The 19,704-nt window shown below is 62.0% G+C and overlaps 5 protein-coding genes across 5 annotated transcripts; 2 read left to right on the forward strand and 3 right to left on the reverse strand.

Moving 5' to 3' along the window:
* Positions 1-9,145: 9,145 nt before the first annotated feature.
* Q8F55_001784 (uncharacterized protein) lies at positions 9,146-9,598 on the forward strand (the record flags this gene model as incomplete). The annotated part of the gene is made up of 1 exon (XM_069350399.1): positions 9,146-9,598. The coding sequence occupies one exon, from the start codon at positions 9,146-9,148 to the stop codon at positions 9,596-9,598; it is 453 nt and encodes a 150-aa protein (XP_069210785.1).
* Positions 9,599-9,918: 320 nt separating this feature from the next.
* On the reverse strand, positions 9,919-11,540 carry Q8F55_001785 (uncharacterized protein; the record flags this gene model as incomplete). Its single annotated transcript, XM_069350400.1, has 5 exons — positions 9,919-10,655; positions 10,697-10,884; positions 11,025-11,171; positions 11,209-11,245; positions 11,285-11,540. 5 exons carry the CDS (start codon positions 11,538-11,540, stop codon positions 9,919-9,921), a joined length of 1,365 nt encoding a protein of 454 aa, XP_069210786.1.
* A 639-nt stretch (positions 11,541-12,179) lies between these two features.
* On the reverse strand, positions 12,180-13,859 carry Q8F55_001786 (uncharacterized protein; the record flags this gene model as incomplete). Its single annotated transcript, XM_069350401.1, has 4 exons — positions 12,180-12,593; positions 12,637-13,014; positions 13,065-13,602; positions 13,738-13,859. 4 exons carry the CDS (start codon positions 13,857-13,859, stop codon positions 12,180-12,182), a joined length of 1,452 nt encoding a protein of 483 aa, XP_069210787.1.
* A 1,317-nt stretch (positions 13,860-15,176) lies between these two features.
* On the forward strand, positions 15,177-17,412 carry Q8F55_001787 (uncharacterized protein; the record flags this gene model as incomplete). The annotated part of the gene is made up of 13 exons (XM_069350402.1): positions 15,177-15,204; positions 15,402-15,449; positions 15,658-15,702; positions 15,756-15,941; positions 15,982-16,068; positions 16,117-16,416; positions 16,467-16,479; positions 16,560-16,810; positions 16,858-16,913; positions 16,949-17,106; positions 17,173-17,255; positions 17,300-17,357; positions 17,409-17,412. 13 exons carry the CDS (start codon positions 15,177-15,179, stop codon positions 17,410-17,412), a joined length of 1,317 nt encoding a protein of 438 aa, XP_069210788.1.
* A 369-nt stretch (positions 17,413-17,781) lies between these two features.
* Positions 17,782-19,140, reverse strand: Q8F55_001788 (uncharacterized protein; the record flags this gene model as incomplete). The annotated part of the gene is made up of 1 exon (XM_069350403.1): positions 17,782-19,140. One exon carries the CDS (start codon positions 19,138-19,140, stop codon positions 17,782-17,784), a length of 1,359 nt encoding a protein of 452 aa, XP_069210789.1.
* Between the last annotated feature and the right edge of the window lie 564 nt (positions 19,141-19,704).

Consider the following 19,704-nt stretch of genomic DNA (forward strand, 5'->3'; position numbering starts at 1 on the left):
TTGCTGCGAGGGTGAATGTTCGCTTGGGTCAAGGGGAATGTTGCGTACTTTGAGTGGTGGCGGGTGCGAACTGTACGTGACCAGCACGCGTTGAAGGTCAGAGTGAGGGGTCGGTGGTGGGCGGAGGGAGGAGTGGAGGGAGGGGAGGGGACGTCGGTTGGGTCTGTCGCCGGGGAAGGCGGGAACGTAGAGATCGTTATTGACGTTGATGCGACTTGATCCAATACACACACAACTAGGGCGGCGGTCGAGACGAGTGGATGTCTCCAAGTTCGAAGTTGTCCGAGTTGCGTGTAGAGAAGTTGAGTTGCGATGCTGCGTGTACAATGCGTGTTGTGTTGCAGTGTTGGCTGAGGCGTGCCGTGGCTGTGTTTACCTGCGGGGGTGTGTAGGACGGCTGTCTAGGTAGCGTGGTACATGTACGTGCTTGCCTGGCTTGCTGTCGTACGTGCGTGCGTGCGTCGTGCGTGCGTGCAGTCGTGGGTGCGTGCAGTCGTGCGTGCGTGCGTGCGTGCCGTCGTGCCGGCCGGTTGCTGACGTACACTGACTTGAAGGGATCGATCTGCCTCCTTGTGGATCGCCGTCGTTGGCTTGGGCTGGATCACCGTCGTCGGCGCAGCTGTTGCAGTGCTGACTGCGCGAAGTTGCGGCTTGGCGCGCGTCAACGAGCTGTCGAGGAGTGTGACGTGATGGCGACCTGCTACCAAGCTTGTTTTGGTTGTTCCAAGCCTGCGGTGTGCGGCGTCTTGTTTCGTGTCTGGTCGTCTCGAGTGACTGTGTCGTGTCTGACCCGGGCGGGGGGGCGGAGTGACGGTAATACGTTATGTAAAGATCACTCTGGAGTCAGCTGCCCTCGACAATGTCCCAGTGACTGTGCGTAGCCAGCCACGAGGCAAGAGTTATGGTTGGACGCGCCGGCAAACGTCTGTCTGTGCACGAATACGTCGCGTAAACGCCGCTCGTACACTGACGACGTGTGGGGAATGAAAGGGGCGATCGGATCGTCCTCGTGACGTGTGGTTGAAAGGGTGACACAGGAACTGCAGTCGGTCGTTGGGTCCGTGTCGCCGGGATTGCGGTTGCCGTCGTGAGCCGTGATACGGTACCCAATAGCAGTGACGACGTGGAGAGGCCAATTGGGAGTGGTTGGAGGAGAGGCGAGGGCCGTGGCGTAGGGAGGAGGGGGCGTGGTCGGTCGTCAACCTCGTCGTCGGTTCGCGGCGACCAAGGTGGTTGGAATGAGAGTGAGAGAGAGAGAGAGTTGGTGATAACAGGATGGTGCGAGGAGTGGGAAGAGGAAAGGGACCGGGATGGGGGGCGACTGGGTTGACGTCTCAGATTAATGTGGTCGTGGTCGACACGAGGGAGGGAGAGGACGGGGGGGTTGCTGGTAATCTCTAGGGACGAGTGGATACACCTAATCAGGCAGCAACCCAAACCAGGAGAGGGATCGTGGTTTACGTTGGTCTTGCGGCAGAGCCGGTTCAGTTCCGAGAGCCGTATAGGGTTTCGTTTGGGAGAGGCAATGACGAGCAACACACAAAGTGTCGTCCCAAGAAGGGACGGGCGGCTCGAAAGACAGATGGGGTGGGGATGTCACCGATGTCGGCAGGTGGTGGTTAACCCCGAGTTGGCTAGAATGGATCAACAATGGCTCATTGTCATATGGGGAGGAGGAGACATAGGGGAGCGAGGGAACGGCGGACGGAGGGACAACGCGGGCAGTCTACACCACAGCGGGACGGAGGGAGCGAGGGAAGAGGAGCAGCACAGGATGGCAACCCAAGTTTGGACCGGGAGAACAGAGTTGGCAGGAACAGGAGGTCAGGAACGGAGCAGGCATGCAGCGTCTGTGCCCGCCATGTCTTGCGCCGAGGGCAGGCATCACGGCGTTCCTAACCTTGGCTCATGCTCATCATTACTGGCTTCCCGGGTCACGGCGGAGTACGCACAAGGGGAAAGGGGAGGAGGGGTAGGAGGATGGAGCGACACGAGGGAGCGCGGCCGGCCGAGCGAGCGAGCGAGCGAGCCCCAATGTGACATGCTCGATCGGTAACTCAAATAGGGCTGGACACGTCTCTTCCTCTCTCTCTCTAAGTGGCCACGCTGGTATGGCTCGGTCGAGCTGGTACCCGTCCTCACCTTGTACTACTTTGGCTTTGGGCTTGCCTCGTCAACGTTCCGGTCGAGTCAGGTCCTGGCTTGCTTGGTTGGCTGGCTGGGGCCAAGATAGGAACGAATGTATCAAACTATGGAGGCGAAGGGGGCAGGTGCCGGTCGTGCCGCGCGGAAGTCTGGTCTGCGCCTGCAAGCGGGCGGTCGCTCTGTCTTCGCTGCTTCCTTGCTTGGCTGCTTGCCGTGCCGCCGCGGCAGGCGTCGACTTTGTTTCGATCTAATGGAGAGTTTGTGGGCGTGCGCGGCACAAGCCCAAACACTGGCGACAAGGGGGCGGGGAGCGGCGGGAACGGACTATGCGGGAAAGGCAAGAAAACGTCAGAGCTTGATTCCATGATGTACGTTTCCCCCCTCTCCCCATGTCTCCTTCAAGTGACAAGATGGCATGCATGTATCCAACGCCGGGCCCAGTTGGCAAGGGCAGCAAACGGCCAAGACGGTAGGGATACGGGCAGGGCTGGTGGGTGAGAGCTGTTCAGACCTTTTTTCCTCTCTGCCCCCTCTGCCGCCTCTGCCTCTGTCCCCTGGTGAGCGACCTGCGCCGGTCAGGACAAGCTGCGCAGAGCATCCGTGCGGGCGCGTGTAAGCAGCAAGCCGTCGTGGCGGCAAGGAGCAGCAGCATGCGATCGCTGGAAAATTAAGAATGTGCCCGAAACACAGACGAAGCCGAATGCTCCGGCGGCGGCCAAGTCGGCGGCTCGCCCACCTGGCCTGCCTCGAGGCGCCGCCGCCGCCCACCATCAGTCGGTGGGGCCGTGGCTTGCCGCACAGAACTCTTGCCGTGCATGGGTGGCACCTGGGTGGAGCACAGGGAACCCTGCGCGCGCCGCCTCGAGCCGATTCCAGGGTGGTTGGGAGCATGTCTGGTCACCAAAAGGAGTCGGATGTAAGAAGCAAGAGAAGCAGGGACTCTAGACGCGCACTCCTTTGTCGTGGGTGGATGGGGTCGAGCAGCACATAGTCGACATGATAAAGCCAAGCCGACTCTGGCCTCGGCTGCGCCGCCACCTTGTTGGCTTGCCTCCAGACCCTTGTACCAGGTCGTTCCTGGACTCGTCTCTTGCCCCTTCGGCACCCACCTCGGGCCCCACGGCATGCGTCTCTGCTCTCTCTCTCGGTAACCCCTGAGGTTCGCTCCTGCTTTGTCGCTGCTGCTTCCTTTTTTCTTTTCTCCTTCGCAGCAGCAGCAGCATGCAACAGTCTTCCAACACCTGTCACCGCCTTTTGCCAAGCGAGTTCTGTCTCGGGGAGGACCTAGGACAGAAGAGAAGGATCCGGAACGGCGTCGGTGGCGTCAGGTCTCGTCTCGCCTGGTGTTCAAGGGAGGGTGAGCCCGTGACGTAATTCCGAGACGGCACTCCCCCACGGCATTCACATCAGAGGCCGGGCTGATAGTGATCTGCGGGTGTGTAGCCGGGAGGCAGGCTGTAGAAAAATGCATGCTTTGCCCCAACTCGGCCCACGCCGACCCTACACCAAACGTCCCAGAAACGACCAAGATGCAGGAAATAAAGGGGAGGTAGGTGCGTGCGCCTCTCTGCATACCTGTACCCCTTGACCGCCTCTCATTTTCGCGGCTGTTCCTCACGGCGTTCCTGACTGATGGCTATCGAGAACCCAAAGTTGGATCAAGTACGCACGGAAGAGGTGTAGATCAGGTTTGGTTGGCTCGTCGGCGGTCTATCCTAGTGGCGCCGACGAGTTGCTGCTTCTGCTCGCCGCCCGGCACGCCCGGGCCACTGGCCACTGGCACGGTTCTTGGGAGCGACGAGGGCATTGCGATCGAGCGGCGGCGTGCACGGCGCCGCACGGCGCCGCACGGTGCGGGGTGGCGGTGGCGGCGGCCTTGTGGCTCCTGCACACCACCTCGCCGCCGCCACCGGCGACTCGTCTCTATTAATCGCATCTCGCACTGACAATGCATGCTCATACCGAGCGGCGCCGAAGCACGGATTTTTTGGCTCAACGCGGCGCGAGACGAGTCTCGGCCCATGCTGCTGCACGTAACAGGTACGCTGCGCGGCTGTTGCATACCGCGGTGACGGCTCCGCGCAGCAAATTAACAGATGTGTGCATTGTAGGCGATGCAGGCCCCACCGGTTTCTCTGGGCTCGCTACGCTGTACCTGCGGCGACCATTCACACAAGCAGCAGCATCGTCCCGCAGATCCTGAAGCGACTCTCCCGTGTCGTCTTGACAGGCACACCCGGATGACCATCTAAACAACGTAATCGCGCCTACTCTCCTGCCCTGTTTCCATTTGTCTCCTTTCCGCCTGGGGAACCAGTCTGTTCCTCGCGACTAGGCACCGTGTTTTGCCCAGTCGAGCAACATGCAACTCACACTTACTTGCTTTCTCCTCGCATAAAAGCGGCTCTGGCGCGGAATGGTCGTCGCGCGGTCATCGGCGTGCCTTGGTCGTCGTGTATCATCTCGTGTGGGCGTTCCAGTGATCCCGGCGGCCACCGTCCGCTTCCCGGCCGTCCTACCCCCACGGCCAGCAGGTCATCCCCTTGTGGGACCGAAACACGGGTCCTGGGACCGGGTTAAACCCGGACCTCCTCCCAGCCCCAGCCCACGCACCTGGTAACTGGATCCTTGAAACATGGCTCTTCAAGGGGCCTTGCAACAAGAGGGGCCGTGCCGGTCGGATGGCCCGTAGCCCGTAGGGGCCGTAGCGTAGCGGGCTGCTGTGTCCTTGCGTCAAGTGACTGCTCGGGAGTCAGCTGGGTGATCGTGGACCAGTCAGTCCGTGACAGAGGAACGGCCCGTGCGACTGAATTGTATCCTGTGCCCACCTCCGACCAGCCCGGCAGCCGGCAGATGATGGTGTTCTAGTGCTCCCGCTGCAGGTGACCCAATCCATGGAGTCTCTGTCTCAGGTAGGTGGGCGTCGTCCGTCGGGGTATGCGGCCGGTAGTTTCGGACGGAAAGGCGTGCGTGCGCATGCACAAAGGGATACATTGTCACGTCAAGCTTGCCCAAAGCCGAAAGAGCACATGTCGACTTACCACACTGGTCAGCGTTCCGGGCCGCTCCAGGCGACTCGCACGTCCCACGGCGTGGATCCTGCACTAAACATAACCAGATAACCTAAACTAGCTACAAGACTATGAATCCAGCGGTCACATATGCTGTAACGAGCATGTCCAAGACTGTTAGAGTTCGAGTCCTACGCTCCATCTGGAAAAACTGGTTTGGCAAGGCTAGGGTTCATGTGTGCGTGGGGCCATGCCGAGTTCCTGTTCCCAAAGCAGCAGTAAAGCCGCGATCGAAGGGAGGTGTGGCCCAGAGTGCTGGGCCGGGTGACTTGCCGCCTGTTGCCCTGAGGTCGGTCGGATGCAGTCGTATTACGACAACAACGGCGCTCCCAAACAAAGTTTCGGGTCTACGTACCCGTCACAACTTTACCGCTAGCCCTTTCACCTTGGCAGATTGACGGCCTTTGCACTCAGGGGAACAGTTCTCGAGTGCCCAACTGGGTAGCAGGGTAGTCCGCCATGCGCCACGCGCCGCAACCCATCACGTGAAGTCTCGTCGCTATCTCCTGATGGCTTCAATCTCCGAGTGCCACCACAGGCCACCCGGACTCGACGGGCGCCCACTAACGTAAAGGTCGTCTCAACTCGGCAAGCTGGCGTACCGAAGAATCCGGGCGATCCTGAGCCCTTTCCGTAGCCGCCGACAGAACAGAGATCGGGTGCCCCCTGGGGACGACGTGGCGTGGGCGAACAGTGGCAGGTGGCACCCTCTTGCATGCCGGGCGGCCATATAAGGAAGTGCGCAGTCCGCCGTCCTGGCCCTCAATTCCGGAGCATGAGAGCAAGCGGAATGACAATGCGCAGAGGCCGGTTTGTGGCCGCCATGCGGCAGGAGAAACGAGGCGACGCTGCACCGTCGGAGGATTCAGCGATCAATCTCATTGCGATCAATCTCATTGCTGAGCTCGTTAAACAACCTTGATCGCACTCGCGATCAGCTCCGACGGTTGGGTTGGCCCCTCACGACGTTGGCGTCGCAAGTACAGCAACCTCGTGTGTCCCACGTTACCATCATCCAACACGACCTCGATCTGACCAATACTGTGGAAACGGCGCAGTAGCGACGACTCCTCTGTGACAACCAATCACCCGACAAGCTCATACTTCCGCTAACACAAGCCATGCTCATGCCTGTTTCAATCAGTGGTGGACCTTGACCTCGATCTTGCCCCTATTCATTGGGCTGCCCTGCCATTAAACGTGGATCAACCGGCCCAGCTCCCAAACAACGTACCTGCCGGTGAGGTTAGCCACGACACCCCGACACTGCCGCATGAGAGCGAGCCTGATCTACGTGCAAAGTTGCGCTCGAGTTAAAAGCCAGTCGGCGCAGAACCCTTGTCGTCGTCACCGTCTCACGTTTCAATGCCTTGTGTCGACAAACTTTAACCAGGTTCACTCTCCGCGACCGGATCCCTGGGCGGAGTTCGGAGTGATGGGACCCAGAGCGTGCGTGAAGATCGGCAACGTGGCACTAAAGTCGAGCTGGGTTGTTCCTTTCCCGAGGTCAACGCTGGGTTACGGGTCAGGCCGGGCCGTAGCACCACAGGTGGAATGAGTGACGTGGTATTCAGATACGGCGCGCACGTTGTTCTGAGCGGGAACGATGACAAGCATACTGGCGACAGAGATGTGGGCGGTAATGTGAGACATAGAATTGAAGGTGAGGGAAGGCGCTGGTTGACACGACTGATGCACTCGTCCGTCTTCCTCGTCTTCCTCGTCTTCCTCGTCTTCCTCGTCTTCCCTGTCTTCCTTGTCTCCTCGTCTTCCTTTGTCGCCACCCACAAAGACACTTACTCTGCACTCTCACTCTTACTCACCTTTGCTCACTCCCTCTCCCACTTCCACTCCCACTCCCACTCCCTCTCTCCCTCTCTACCCCCTCTCTACCTCGCATCCGCTTGCACCGAGGTGACTGCAAACTCCCACGCAGCGACGCATCCGCTCTTCGGCACCCATCGATCTCTCTTCTCGGCCCGTTCAGCCCCGCCAAAACTCCCCGATCCCATGACGGGTGTCTTGCCCCGTCGCCGCAATGGGCGCCGGTCCCTCAATGCAAAATACGATCGGCTCGTCGGCGTCTCCCAAAGACCACACACTCGCTCGCGAACAGTCACAGCCGAGAGGAACGAGGAACGTGAACGGTTGTTGGCGAGGATCAGCGGCGCAGCAGACTCGTCGGCGGCGGCGGCGGGTCTGGCCGCCGCCCCACCCGCCCACCGTAATAAAGGTACATCCCGCCCGCAAGGTGGGGAGACGGGCAAGGTTGCGGAACAAGCGGCCGTCGATTCACCTCCTGGGCACTTTGTGAGTAGAGCTCCGGCTGTGCGTTGCGTCATAGGCGCATGATCGACGGTATTGACTCTTGGCAGATCCAACAACGGCAGCGGCAGTACCAGCCGCTGCGGCGCTCGCCACTCGTTTCACCCCCACTACCTACAGCGCAGTTGTCACCCGACCTCACGCATATGCGTGAAGAAGAGGAGCCTGTTGAGGAGGAAGACACGCACCCTACAAGTCGCTTGGCCCGTCGCTTGCCCATCTCCAAGCCCAAACCCGAATACCGGCCACCGCCTCATCGACCACAGCCCCGGCCACCCCAAACTCCCACTGAAGAGCAAGTTCACTGGAACCCGTGGCAGGGGTTCCCCGTGTACGGCATGAATGCTTGGCCGCAGCCACTGCCGCCACCCCAAGCCACCCCCATGCCCCTCTTCCTCACCCCGCACGGCATGTTCACTCATTCTGGCCAGCCGGTCATTGTCACTAATCCGTTCGGCGTGGGGGACGGGCGTATGGGGCCGCCATTCCTGCGAGACCCCCAAGAGCACCACCCAAATTTCGGCATGGCTCATCCTTACGCTCGCTTACCAGCTTACCAGTCAGAAGTGGACGACCGTCGGCCGCCACTTCACAAGAGACAGAGAGATCATGGAGCTTATGAGGAGTGGGAGGAGGCACCTCCCATCAGAAACAAGCGCGCGGTTCGCGGAAAGGAAGGAGAGTTCGCGACACAACAGCGCAAGTATCACCACAGGAGGGAGGACGAGCTCCAGGGTGAGCCTCGAGACCACTACTCCGAACAGCAAGAGCTCGAGCAAGACCGGGTGAGGCAGCGTGCCACCCATGTCCGGTACCCGACGTCTTACGGCCCGCCGCGGCAAGACCAGCTCGGTGTGGGGTCTGGCAGACCACCCTACGAGCCATCTGAGGACGAAGGACCTGATGAGCAGCACGACCGTGCGCTATCAGCCATGCCGCCGCTGCTCCACCACTCCACTCAACAAGAGGCCAGATCGGCGAGGCCAGCCCCCTCGCAACCTGCCGACCACTCACTGGTGTTCGACGACGCGGCCGAGGACTACAACCCACCCAGTCCCACCCCTTCGGGCTCCGTCTATTCATACAAGACTGACTCTGACGCCACTGAAGCAGACGATCATTGCTCGACACAGACCCTCAAGCCCAAGCGCAAGGGGAACGCCATAGCGTCCGTCCCAGCCCTATCCCACCACGGTGCTTCCCAACCTCGCACCACTCCTCTTTCGCAGTATGAGCCCAACACCAACGGCAACGACACGATGGCCTCGAACTGGGCCAGCACGGGTGACGCTCCTTCGCAACAGCGGCGGGACCCGAGGAACCGCCACGCCAGTGATTCCGCCGTCGGGGATGAGCTCGCGGGGCGAAAGAAGTCATGGTTTGGGTCCATGGGCAGACGGGTTAGTGACGAGGACGGGTGTGACCGGAGTGGGCGACTGACATGGCAGTCGTACAACACGCGAGTGAGCGACAACCAGAACAGAGCGCTGCTCTGGGGATCGCCCCCATCCTCGCCCTCACCAAAGCGACTGGCCGCAATGCTCCCATCATCGCCATCAGCTCGCCCCGCCTCGCCCCTTGTGGAACGCCCAGTCACACCTACGATGCGCCCAGCCACCCCGACAATGGTGCAGACGACGGCTTCGAGGCTGCAGCGTGCGAGCGAGCGAGCGTGGGCAGCACTCGCGAGTCTGCAGCCCCGGATGAACGGGTACGACGCTGTTCCGGTGGCACAGACCACACCGGCGCCGCCATCGCCTACGCTGGGACCGGTCGACGCGGTGGCAAGTGAATCCGGATCGGAGGCCGAGGCGTCCGACTCGATCGAGGCGTTCTCGGACACGCAGCCCGAGCCCTTGCTGCTGACGTCAAAGCCGCTGCCCACACTGCCCCACGTTCGGTCTAGCCTGTCGCTCGACGACGACGGAATTGCGCCCACGGAGGATGACCCGCCGCCGCGGTACAAGAAGGTGCGGTTCTCCCTCCAGGAGGGTGACAGGCTGCTCAACACACTCGGGGCGGACCCTGGGTTCAAGGTGTGGCGTGATGGCTACTAGAGGGGACAGCGGGGAGTATTGTGTATTCGCGGCGTGCGGGGGTGGCTTAAGCCGAAAAGTGTTCGAGAGAGGTGGTGCTCCGCGATGGTTAACGACACGAGTTATGATGACGACGAGACACGGGTATTCTGTGTAGGTACAAACGACAACATGCATCACTCTAGTGCAAGCTAGACAGGTCTCAGAGTTTTAAAGAGCGTCAAGGAGAGAGGGAGGGCGAAGGCAGTACACCGGCCTACTGCGCTGCGCCACGAGTCGAGAAATGGGGCATGAGGGCGAGGGTCGCCGACATGACACGGCCGTAGGGTCGACGGCCCGGCCTAGATGTCCTTCTTGGACTCGGCACCGGGCTCGACAATCTCCGAGGTGATGGTCGCGACGCCGTGGATGCGCATGCGCTCGACGAGGACCATGCCGAGGGCCGAAGGGCCAGTGAGGACGCCGCCGACGTGGGCGAGGGGCGGGAGTGCCGTGCCCTTGGGCGCGGGGAGGACGAGGCTGAGGGCGCTCTCGGCGAGGACGCGCGCCGTGTGGTAGTAGCCGGGGTCGCCCTTGCCCTCGTAGCGCGTGACGACGGCGACGGGCTTGTCGCCGTCCGACACGCTGACGTTGACAATCTTGGTGAAACCCTTCTCGCACACCTCCTTGTTCGGGCCGGTGCCCGGTGGGGGGATGTATGGCTTGAGGAGGGTGCGGATAAACTTGAAGCCCATGTACAGGCCTGCAAAGAAGAAGAAGCCGAGCGAGAAGAGGGCGGCGGTGAACGGGTTTGAGAAGCGGACCTTGCCAAAGCCGGCGAGCGACTCCTTGAACACGGTGTTCTCGGCGTGGATGGGCTCAAAGCCAAAGTCGGCGCTCGGGGACACGCCGTTCGGCACATTGTCGGCGTGCCTGGGGCCAGGCTGCGCCATGCGCGAGAGGTACCATGACCTGCGGATGGCGGTGCGGTTGACCATGTAGCCGACGAAGAAGGCGCCGTAGCTGGGCACGTTGGGCAGGTTGGCCACGGGCGGCGTGTAGACGAGCTGCGGGCGGGGCGTGGGGCCAGTGACCGAGGCTGCGGGGGTCATCAGCGGGCGCTACTCGCTGCTCACTCACACCCAGTCAGGATCCACTCGTCGTTGATGTCCGTCTTGTCCTCGGCCTCAGCGGCGGCCGACACGGACGCGAGGGTGCCGCCCGAGACGCCGCCGCCCATCGTGTAGAAGTTTGTCGACTTTGCGAACGCGACGCCCTTGCCGAGCTTGTTCTGGAGGTACCGGAGGCCGTGGTAGATTGTGATGTCTCTGGCGTGGTGGTGAGCGATGCTCCCGCGACACGACGGGCGCGACAGGGCACCCCGCGACAACGACAGGTGCGACAGCACCGCACCAGAGCCACGCGCAGCGCCAGCCCGCCAGCCCGCCAGCCCACCAGCGCTACTCACCCTGGGATGCAGTCAAACCCGGCCATCGGGATGACGACCGAGCCCGACTTGGCCGCGGCAAAGTCGAACTTGGGCACGACCTGTTTGGCGACGTACTGGCTCTCGCCCGTGAGGTCGAGGTAGTGCTTGCCAGCCTTGGTGCAGGCGCTGCGGTGTCAGCGGTGTGCCCGTGGGCCCGACCTACTCGATGAGCGCGGGCGCGTTGTACAGCTGGTACGGGCCTGTATGTCAGCCAGCCCCGGGCGCACGTGCACACGCACCGGCAAAGTTGATAACGATATCGCTCTTGGCGACGAGGGCGGCGACGCCGGCGGCGTCCTCGAGCGTCGTGGCGACGACCGAGCGGCGCTCGGCGCCGGCCTTGCCAAGCGAGTCGTTGAGCGCGTCGAGATTGGCCTTGCTCCGCCCGGCGAGGATCAGGTCGTAGGACGCCGCGTCGGCGTGGTTGATGAGGTAGGGCAGCAGGTGCTCGCGCGACGTGTAGGCCGTCGCGCCGTAGACTGCGATCGTGGGCATTTTGTTGGGGCGGGGCGGGGCGGGGTGGGACGGGGGAGAGAGAGGCAGAGAAAGAGAGAGAGGAAGCGATGCCGAGGTACGCTTCGTTGGACTGTGGATGCGAAGCGAGCGTAGATGGTCGTCGCGGTAGTGGGGAATCGTGGCGGCCCGCGGTCGCTGGGGTGGGCAGGACGCTGGCCGGTAATATCCGGGGGCGTGCCTTAACGACTTTGTGCACTACACTTGGGGGAGGGCGGGCAGTAGCAGATAAAATGGGGGTTGAAGTCGCTCTTGCTGCGTGCTTGCTGATAGATAGCGCGACTACAGACACATGCACCTGCATCGTCGCCGGTCATCGGCCGCCGACCGCGACTATGGTCTCACTCGCCCACACCACCCAGCCAGTTGTCAACAATCACCGCAGTGGCGATCTGCAGATCCTCGTGGCTACATCAATCTCGCCGGCACCGAGAGACGCCACAGTACACACCCACACAGCAGCATACGCTTGACATCTAGGCAATGCAAAGTATTCTAAAGACTCAAGAGGAAGGTGGCACGTGTAGCAAGTCTACAAAAGTCTAGTGTTCGAGCGCGAGCGGCAACGCCGCGCTTCTGGCAAGAAGATAGAGTAAAGATACAGTGAGAGGATGGGGGCGCTTAGGCCAGGACCCAGACCATCGAAGCGGCGAGGGCGAGCACACCACCGACATGGACCGAGACGCGGCCGGCAGCGTCGGTCAGGGGGTCGTTCTTGTTCTTCGTGTTGCCCGGCTTGCCCATCTTGTCCCAATCCTTGTACGCCGCGTAGGCGAGGATGACAAAGCTCTGCGCCTCGGGCGATTCAGAGCCCTCGATCGTGAACTTGAGCGGGTCCGTCACCTTGGTAACGTAGCCGCTCGAGTTGACATTGTGCGACACCGACGACAGGAGCGTGAGCGAAAAGTTGACATACGCGTTCGTGACCTTGAGGGTCGAGAAACGGAGGCCAGCGGCAGCGAAGAGCGCCGACGCGGTCGAGTCCTCAAACGACGACGCGTTGTTGATGTAGTTGCGAACGAGGCCATTGGGGGTCTGGTCGTGTCAGCAATGCGCACACGCCAGCCAATACACTCACAATAAGTGCCTCGGACGCCTTGAAGATCTCCTCAGCCCACACCGAGAGGTCGCTGACCTCCTGCTTCATCTCGTTGGCAAAGCTGCTGCGCTGGATCGTGGCAATGACACGGGCCATACCGGCCACAGCCCAGGCGTTGCCAGTGGCCCAGTATCCAGGGTCGTGGGCCTCCTTACCGAGCGCAATGTGCTGCCAGAGGTTGAGCGACTCGTTGCGGAGCACGGCACGGTACGTCGCGATCTGGTTGTACGCAGCGTCAAGGAGCGTCTTGTTGTTGTAAAGAGCGCCGTAGTACGCAAGGAAGGGAGGGACCATGTAAACGTTGTCGGCCCAGAGCGCAACCTCGTTGGTGCGGTGCGAGATGGCGCCGTTGGGAGCCTGAGCGAGGTTAGTAACCGTGGCAATGATCATCGCCACCACCGACTCACCCTCGGCACATGGTACAGCTGGTAGTCGAGCTCGCTCGTAGCCGCGTCACCGTAGGCCGAGTTGTTGACGACTGCGTTGTTCGTGGACATGTTGGCCAGCATGACGGCAATACCGAGGCTAGCGGGGTCGCCGGCAGCGCCGTCAGGCAGGAGCGGCGAGCCGAGCGGGAGCTGCGTGTTGTTGAGGAATGGGACCGAGACTGGCGCAGTAGCGGAAGGCTGTGCGCTGGCGACAGAGGTAGGGGCCTCGTCTTGGCGCTTGACCCGACGGCGTTGGTTGTTCTGGTCCTCTGGGGCCGCCGCCGCAGGCGACGGCGAGGGAGGGACGCCGCCATGGGTCTGGTTGAGGAGCCAGGCAACCTCCTCGGCCTGGGTGAGCGGCTTGGGGCGCTGCAGGAGGACCCAGCGGGCAATGTCGACAATGTCCGAGATGTTGGACGTGTCGCCGACGGGGAAGGGTGGCGTGTTCGGCGAGAAGACGGACAGCGAGGGGTACTTGTACTCGAGGATAGCCTGCGAGCGGGTTCCGTTCTCCCAGCTGCAGCGTGTCAGTCGTTACTGCTTCATCGTTGAGGAGAGGTGCGAGGGAGCCACAGCTGTCTCAGAAGTCACGGCTCCCGTCGGCTCCAACGCCGAAACAGTGGAGCTCGCCGTACCGCCTTCCACGACTTACCTGTAGTGGCTGAGCTTGTTCATGAGGCCGAACACGACGTCGAGGCACCCGTCCGTGAGGTGGGTTGCGCCGACCAGTGCCGGCGCGGCGGCCAGCGCGGCGACGACAGCGACGCTCTTCATGGCTTGGAGGGAGGTTGCTGTGACTGGCCGAAAAATCCGATGAGATGGGCGGCTCTGAATAATTTCTGGGCCGCTGGTCGTTCCTTGATATCAGGCGCGACTCTGTACTGTCGTCTAACAAGAAGAGGAGATGAGAAGAGTAGAAGCAAGATGGATGGTCCCGGTATATGCAAGTCTAGTATGTTTGCGTGTAGTTTGCTTCGGGCGAAGAAGAGTGCCGAGAGAAAGGAAGGTGCTGCGGCTGCGTGCCAAGCACGATGAAACGCTGGTGGTGTCGTCGTCGGTCGTTAGGAAAACAGAGGGCTGGGACGTCAGTGGTGGCTCATTAGCAGCGGCATGCGTGGGTGCGGTGCGGTGAGTGGGGCAGGTCAGGCAGGGTGGGGCAGGCAGCCAGAGGTTGTTCTGCGTGGGCACTGTGGGTACGTGGGAGATTCCTCCTGCTCATGCTCTGTTCTCTACCTCATTACAAGCGCATTGGGGCACCCTTGTTTTCAGGTCGCGACAGCTAAACCTGGCAAGGCGGCGGCTTGCGGGGAGGAGTAGCGAGCAAGCCAGGCTACAGTGGCAGAGGCGGCAATGGCGTGACAAGGTGGCTGCTTGTGCCGCCGGCTTTTGGGTGGACGTCTTGGCCTTTGGCTCTGCTAACGTTTCTTACTCTCGTCGCGAGCACGAGGGCCGAGACTTTTTGGTTGCCCTTGTCACTGTTCCCAAGACTTTGCTTGTGCATTGTTACAACTGACAGAGTGCATCCGACGGCGACGGCCTCCATTGCGACCGTTGCAGATCAAAGGCCCTTGTCGACCCTTGTGCCCTGCCCAGAAAGGGGAAGGCGAAGCAAGGCACAATGACGTCTTGGGAGATGATTAGGCGTTCCAGGGTCATTGGACGCCTAATGGAAAATAAGCTTGTGCGCCTTTTCACCACGTGGCACAAACACCAAAATACTCCCGCTCGTTGGCGGCGCGCGGCTTTGCCTGGTCTGCCCTGACTTGTGGGCCCGAGGCGACTTTGCTGGGTGCTGGGTGGGTGGGCGCGCGGGCAGGCAGCGTGGGGCAGCAGGCAGGCAGGCAGGCAGGCGCGTCGACCTGCCGCCGCCGCCGCCGCCGCCGCTTGTTACTCCTTGGAATGGCTCAGGCGCGCATCCACCACCCACCCAGCCAGGCGCCATTCCAGCCGGCCCACCGACCACCAGACGCATACTCCTCTCCCTTCAACCAACTCCTTCCATCTTCTTATACCCCAACCCATACCCCCCCTCGACTCCCTCCATCTCTCCACTAAATCTACTCCCCCTCTCTAACCGTAACTTGGGTCATCATGGGAAGGGAAATCGTCAGCGTCTCGGGTAAGCAACATCTCTCAACTCTCTCGGTCCATGTTTATCGACAAGAGCTAACATTCCACAGTCGGACAGGGTGAGCATCAACAACGCGCGACAGTAGTAGCAACGGCTACTCGAGTCTGGCGAACAATGCCAGACCCCCGTCGTCGCGTCTACTCCGACTCGCGACTCCATTGTCCTCGACGCTAACAACACTACAGCTGGTAACCAGATCGGTACCGCCTTCTGGGAGAACATCCTGCAGGTGCGTACTAGGCCAACCACGGCGCCAACGCGATGATTGAACAACCGTGCTGACACCCGACCACAGGAGCATGGCCTTGACTGTGAGCATTGATTCTTCTCGAGCACCGCGCACCGAGCACCGAGCATCGAGCCACAAGCCCCTCGCTCGGCGCACTGGCCCTCGGTCTCTCTCCGTTACGTTTTGGTTCGTGCTCTGACGCGACTCGCTAGACAACGGCAAGTACGTCGGCAACGATGCTCAGCAGCTGGACAAGGGTACGTCTGTCGTGGCCGCAGGCACTGGCGCAAGCCGCTAAACGTTACACCAGTTTCCGTCTACTTCAACGAGGCCGCCAACCAAAAGTATGTCCCACGCTCGGTTCAGGTCGACCTCGAGCCCGGTGTCGTCGACCTCGTGCGCTCTGGCCCCCTCGCAAACCTCTACCGCCCCGACACTTTCGTTTACGGCCAGAGCGGTGCCGGTAACAACTGGGCCAAGGGCTACTACACTGAGGGTGGGTCAAAGGCGCGTGACAGGTTGTCTGACTGCTCCAGGTGCCGAGCTTGTCGACCCCATTCTCGATGTCCTCCGCATGCAGGTCGAGAGCGCCGACTCGTTCCAGGGCTTCCAGCTCCTCCACTGTGGGTCAACTCGCCGCGATGGAGATGCGGCCTGACTGACTTGTCCAGCGCTCGGTGGTGGTACCGGTTCGGGTCTCGGTGCCCTCCTGCTCAGCAAGATCCGCGAGGAGTACCCCGACCGTATGCTCGCAACCTTCTCGGTGTTCCCCTCGCCCAAGGTCTCGGAGACTGTTGTCGAGCCCTACAACGCCATCCTGTCGACCCACATCCTCGTTGAGAACTCGGACATTACCTGCTGCATTGACAACGAGGCTCTGTACCAGATCTGCGTCAACGACCTCAAGATGAAGGCTCCCGAGTACAAGGACCTCAACCAGCTCATTGCCAAGGTCATGACTGGCTTCACCTGTGAGTGTGCTCTGGCCCATGATGCAGGCGTGTGTGCTGACCACCTACAGCCACCCTCCGCTTGTACGTTTAGCCGGGACCAACGTGCAGCGCGTTGGCGCGTGCAGCAGCAACATGAGCGAGCATACTGACACGTTTTGCAGCCCTGGTGTCCTCAACTCGGACCTCCGCAAGCTCGCCGTCAACATGGTGCCCTTCCCCCGTCTCCACTTCTTCACCGCCGGTTACGCCCCTCTTGTCGCCTCGACCAGCCGCGCCTACACCGCCTCCAACGTCTCGGAGCTCACCGCCGCTCTCTTCCAGCGCCGCTCGCTCCTTGCCGCCATCGACCCCGCCCTCGGCAAGTACCTGACCGTCTCGGTTGCCTTCCGCGGCAAGCTCAGCATGCGCGACAGTGAGTGGACAGAGGTTTGCGACCGAGCAATCTGCTAACCTGCCCAGTCGAGAACTCGGTCTACGAGTTCCAGAGCAAGAACTCGGAGCACTTCGTCCCATGGGTACGCTAAGCGGTGGTCGGCAGTGCTGACTCCAGATCCCCAACGGTGCTCTTACCACCCTCTGCACTGTCCCTCCTATCGGTCAGGTCGCTTCGGCCACCCTCGTTGCGAACACTACTGCCATCTCAGAGGTCTTCAAGCGCTCGCACGTGCAGTTCCGTCAGCTCTTCAAGAGGAGAGCCTACACCCACTGGTACGTGGCGGCGCCACGTCTGGCTATTTGACGCCCCGCCCCGTTGCGCCCCACTAACCCCCGCAGGTACACTGGCGAGGGCATGGACGAGATGGAGTTCACCGAGGCGGAATCAAACTTGGCCGACCTTTGCGAGGAGTACGACCAGTGTAAGTGGCCGAGGGCAAACGCATGGCACCGCTCACACCCGCAGACGAGTCTGCTCAGCTCGACGAGGAGTACGAGGACGAGGCCGAGGAGGTCGCTCAGGAGTACGCTGAGGACTTCGCCGAGTAGGAGGAGCTGCTAATGACCCATGGTAGTTAAAGTTTTTAAAGCGCCTTATGTGATGAGAGAGAGATCTGTGTTCTCGATTGACTTCTTACGTCTTACGGGGTGGCTTGGGGTGGGGTGGGGTGGCGTCACAGCGCAAAGTTGTCTGACGGCTCATGCCACTCTGCCACTAATTGTGCCACGGCCAAACCACTGCTCACCCGCAACCACTCGACCCAACTGATCTCATGACAACATGCTGGCATAGGTACATATGCAGGCAAGCTTTTAGCACTGCAAGATTATATAAACATTTACTGAGACCCAAAATCAACAACAGTGTCCAGATGGTATTAACACGGGGTGGTTGTGCGTGGTTATGCGTGGTTTTGTGTGGTTGTGGTTGTGCGTGGTTGTGTGCGGTTAGGTGCGGGCGACCTCGACGCGGATGGCAATAGCGCGGCCGAGGTAGGTGAGGAACGGCGGGCGCTTGGACTTGTCGAGGCCGCCAACGCGCCAAAAGTAGTGGTTGTTCGAGGCGCGCTTGAGCTCGTAGCGCAGCTCGCGCTGCTGGTACTCGAGCTGAAACTGAACAAACTGGACAATGACCTTGTCGGCCTTCTCGGCCTTGAGGTCGCGAATGTTCTGCCTCGCCTCGGCGATGCGGGCGCGCGCGCGCTCAATGGGCGGGAGGTGGCGCGTGCCGTCGCCGTGGACGGCGCCGCTCCAGACGATGCTGTTGAGGCCGTGCTTTGCGCGGAGGGCGTCGTGCGAGATGTTGTCAAAGAGCTCGCGGGCCGGGTGGCCGCCAGTGCAGTCCTCGTACACGAAGCCCGAGGCGCACCACTCCTCGTAGCGCGCGCGGATCTTGGCCTTGAGGTTGAGCGCGGCCTTGATGTTGTGGAGCGTGCCGCTCGACTTGGCGCTCGTGGCCGTCGCCTCGCGCATCAGAGGGGGGTAGCCTCGCAGGCGGCGGTGCTCGGCAATCGCGCGGTGGGCCACGGGCGAGGCGGACGAGCGGCGCTTCTTGGGCGGGGGCTTGTTGAGGGCCTTGACGACGCGGTCGGGGAGGTACGGCGCGTAGAACTTTGGCGTGGGGGGCAGGGGCTTGGCCGCGAGGCGGGCGGCGGCGGCGGCGGCCTTGCGGCGGGCGGCGCGCGCGTAGACCTTGGCCGTGAAGTCGTCGATGTCGGCGGGCTCGAGGGCCGGGAGCGGCGCGCGCGGGATGGGCCCGAAGCGCGAGGGGGCGGCGAAGGCGAGCGCGAGGGCGACGGGCAGGCGGACGAGGAGAGCAGCGAGGAACGCGAGGCCGCGGAGGCAGGCGCCGGCGTCGCGCAGAACGAGGACGAGGTCGCGCGCGGTGTTAGGGGCCGGGAGGTAGGGCGCGTAGCAGGAGAAGAAGGCGTAGCGCGCGTCCGGGCGGAAGCGGAGCGGGGCCGGGAGGTCGCGCTCGAGGGCGTCGGCGCCGAGAGTGAGCGCCGAGAGGAGGAAGAAGTTGGCGAGGTGCGCGAGAACGTTGAACGTGAAGAGGAAGGGCAGGATGCCGCGCGGGAGGTCGAGAACGAACACGGCGTGGAAGACGCGCCACGAGAGCGGGCGGCAGACGTCGGCCAGCGCGCCGAGGTAGATGTCGGTCGTGGGGGTGGGGGTGGGCGAGGCCGTGGCCGTCGTCGTCGTGGTCGCCACCGTGGCGGCGGTGCTGGTCGTGGTCGCGGTGCTGGTGGACGAGATAGTGGTGCCGGTGGCAGTGGAAGCGGTGGTGGGGGTGCGCGTGAGCAGCATGGCGGTGGATATGTGCCGGTGTAACGAGTCTCGAAGAGGGGGTGGATGTCGACGAGGATGTCGGGGGACAAGTTGTTGGGGTGGGAGCGCATCATGCAGGTTTATATCGTGCTGGGGGAGGGCAGCGCTGGGGATGGGAAGCATGGCGGCGAAGCACACACGCCTTGACGCAAGTGTGTGCGAGTGTTGAGTGTTGGTGTTGGCATTTCCCGTCGTCCACATGCGTCGTCGCGCGCCACAAAAGTCAGGCGCGGAGCTGGGGCATTAGGAAGGGATTACCACTTTCGTCTCGGCGGCCCAAGCGCCAATTGAGCCCCATTAGCGGGGGCAGACGCTTGTTACCTTCGCCAGCGACTGCGTCTTGCGTCACGCCACACACGCCGCACCACACGTCGGGATTGGGCGTGGTGTGCAGGCGGCGTGGGACCGTGCGCTGGTGATGGTGGGGCGGGGGTGGGACTCGGCGCTCCGGTGGGGAGGGGGTGCGAGTGCGTGACGCTGCTGTGTGGCCTGGCGTGCTGGCCGTCGTCGCGGCGTCTCTGCTCGAACGACGACCGTCTCGTC

Source organism: Vanrija albida, assembly GCF_041260175.1.
Source record: "Vanrija albida strain AlHP1 chromosome Unknown contig_2, whole genome shotgun sequence".
In the NCBI taxonomy this organism is placed as follows: domain Eukaryota; kingdom Fungi; phylum Basidiomycota; class Tremellomycetes; order Trichosporonales; family Trichosporonaceae; genus Vanrija; species Vanrija albida.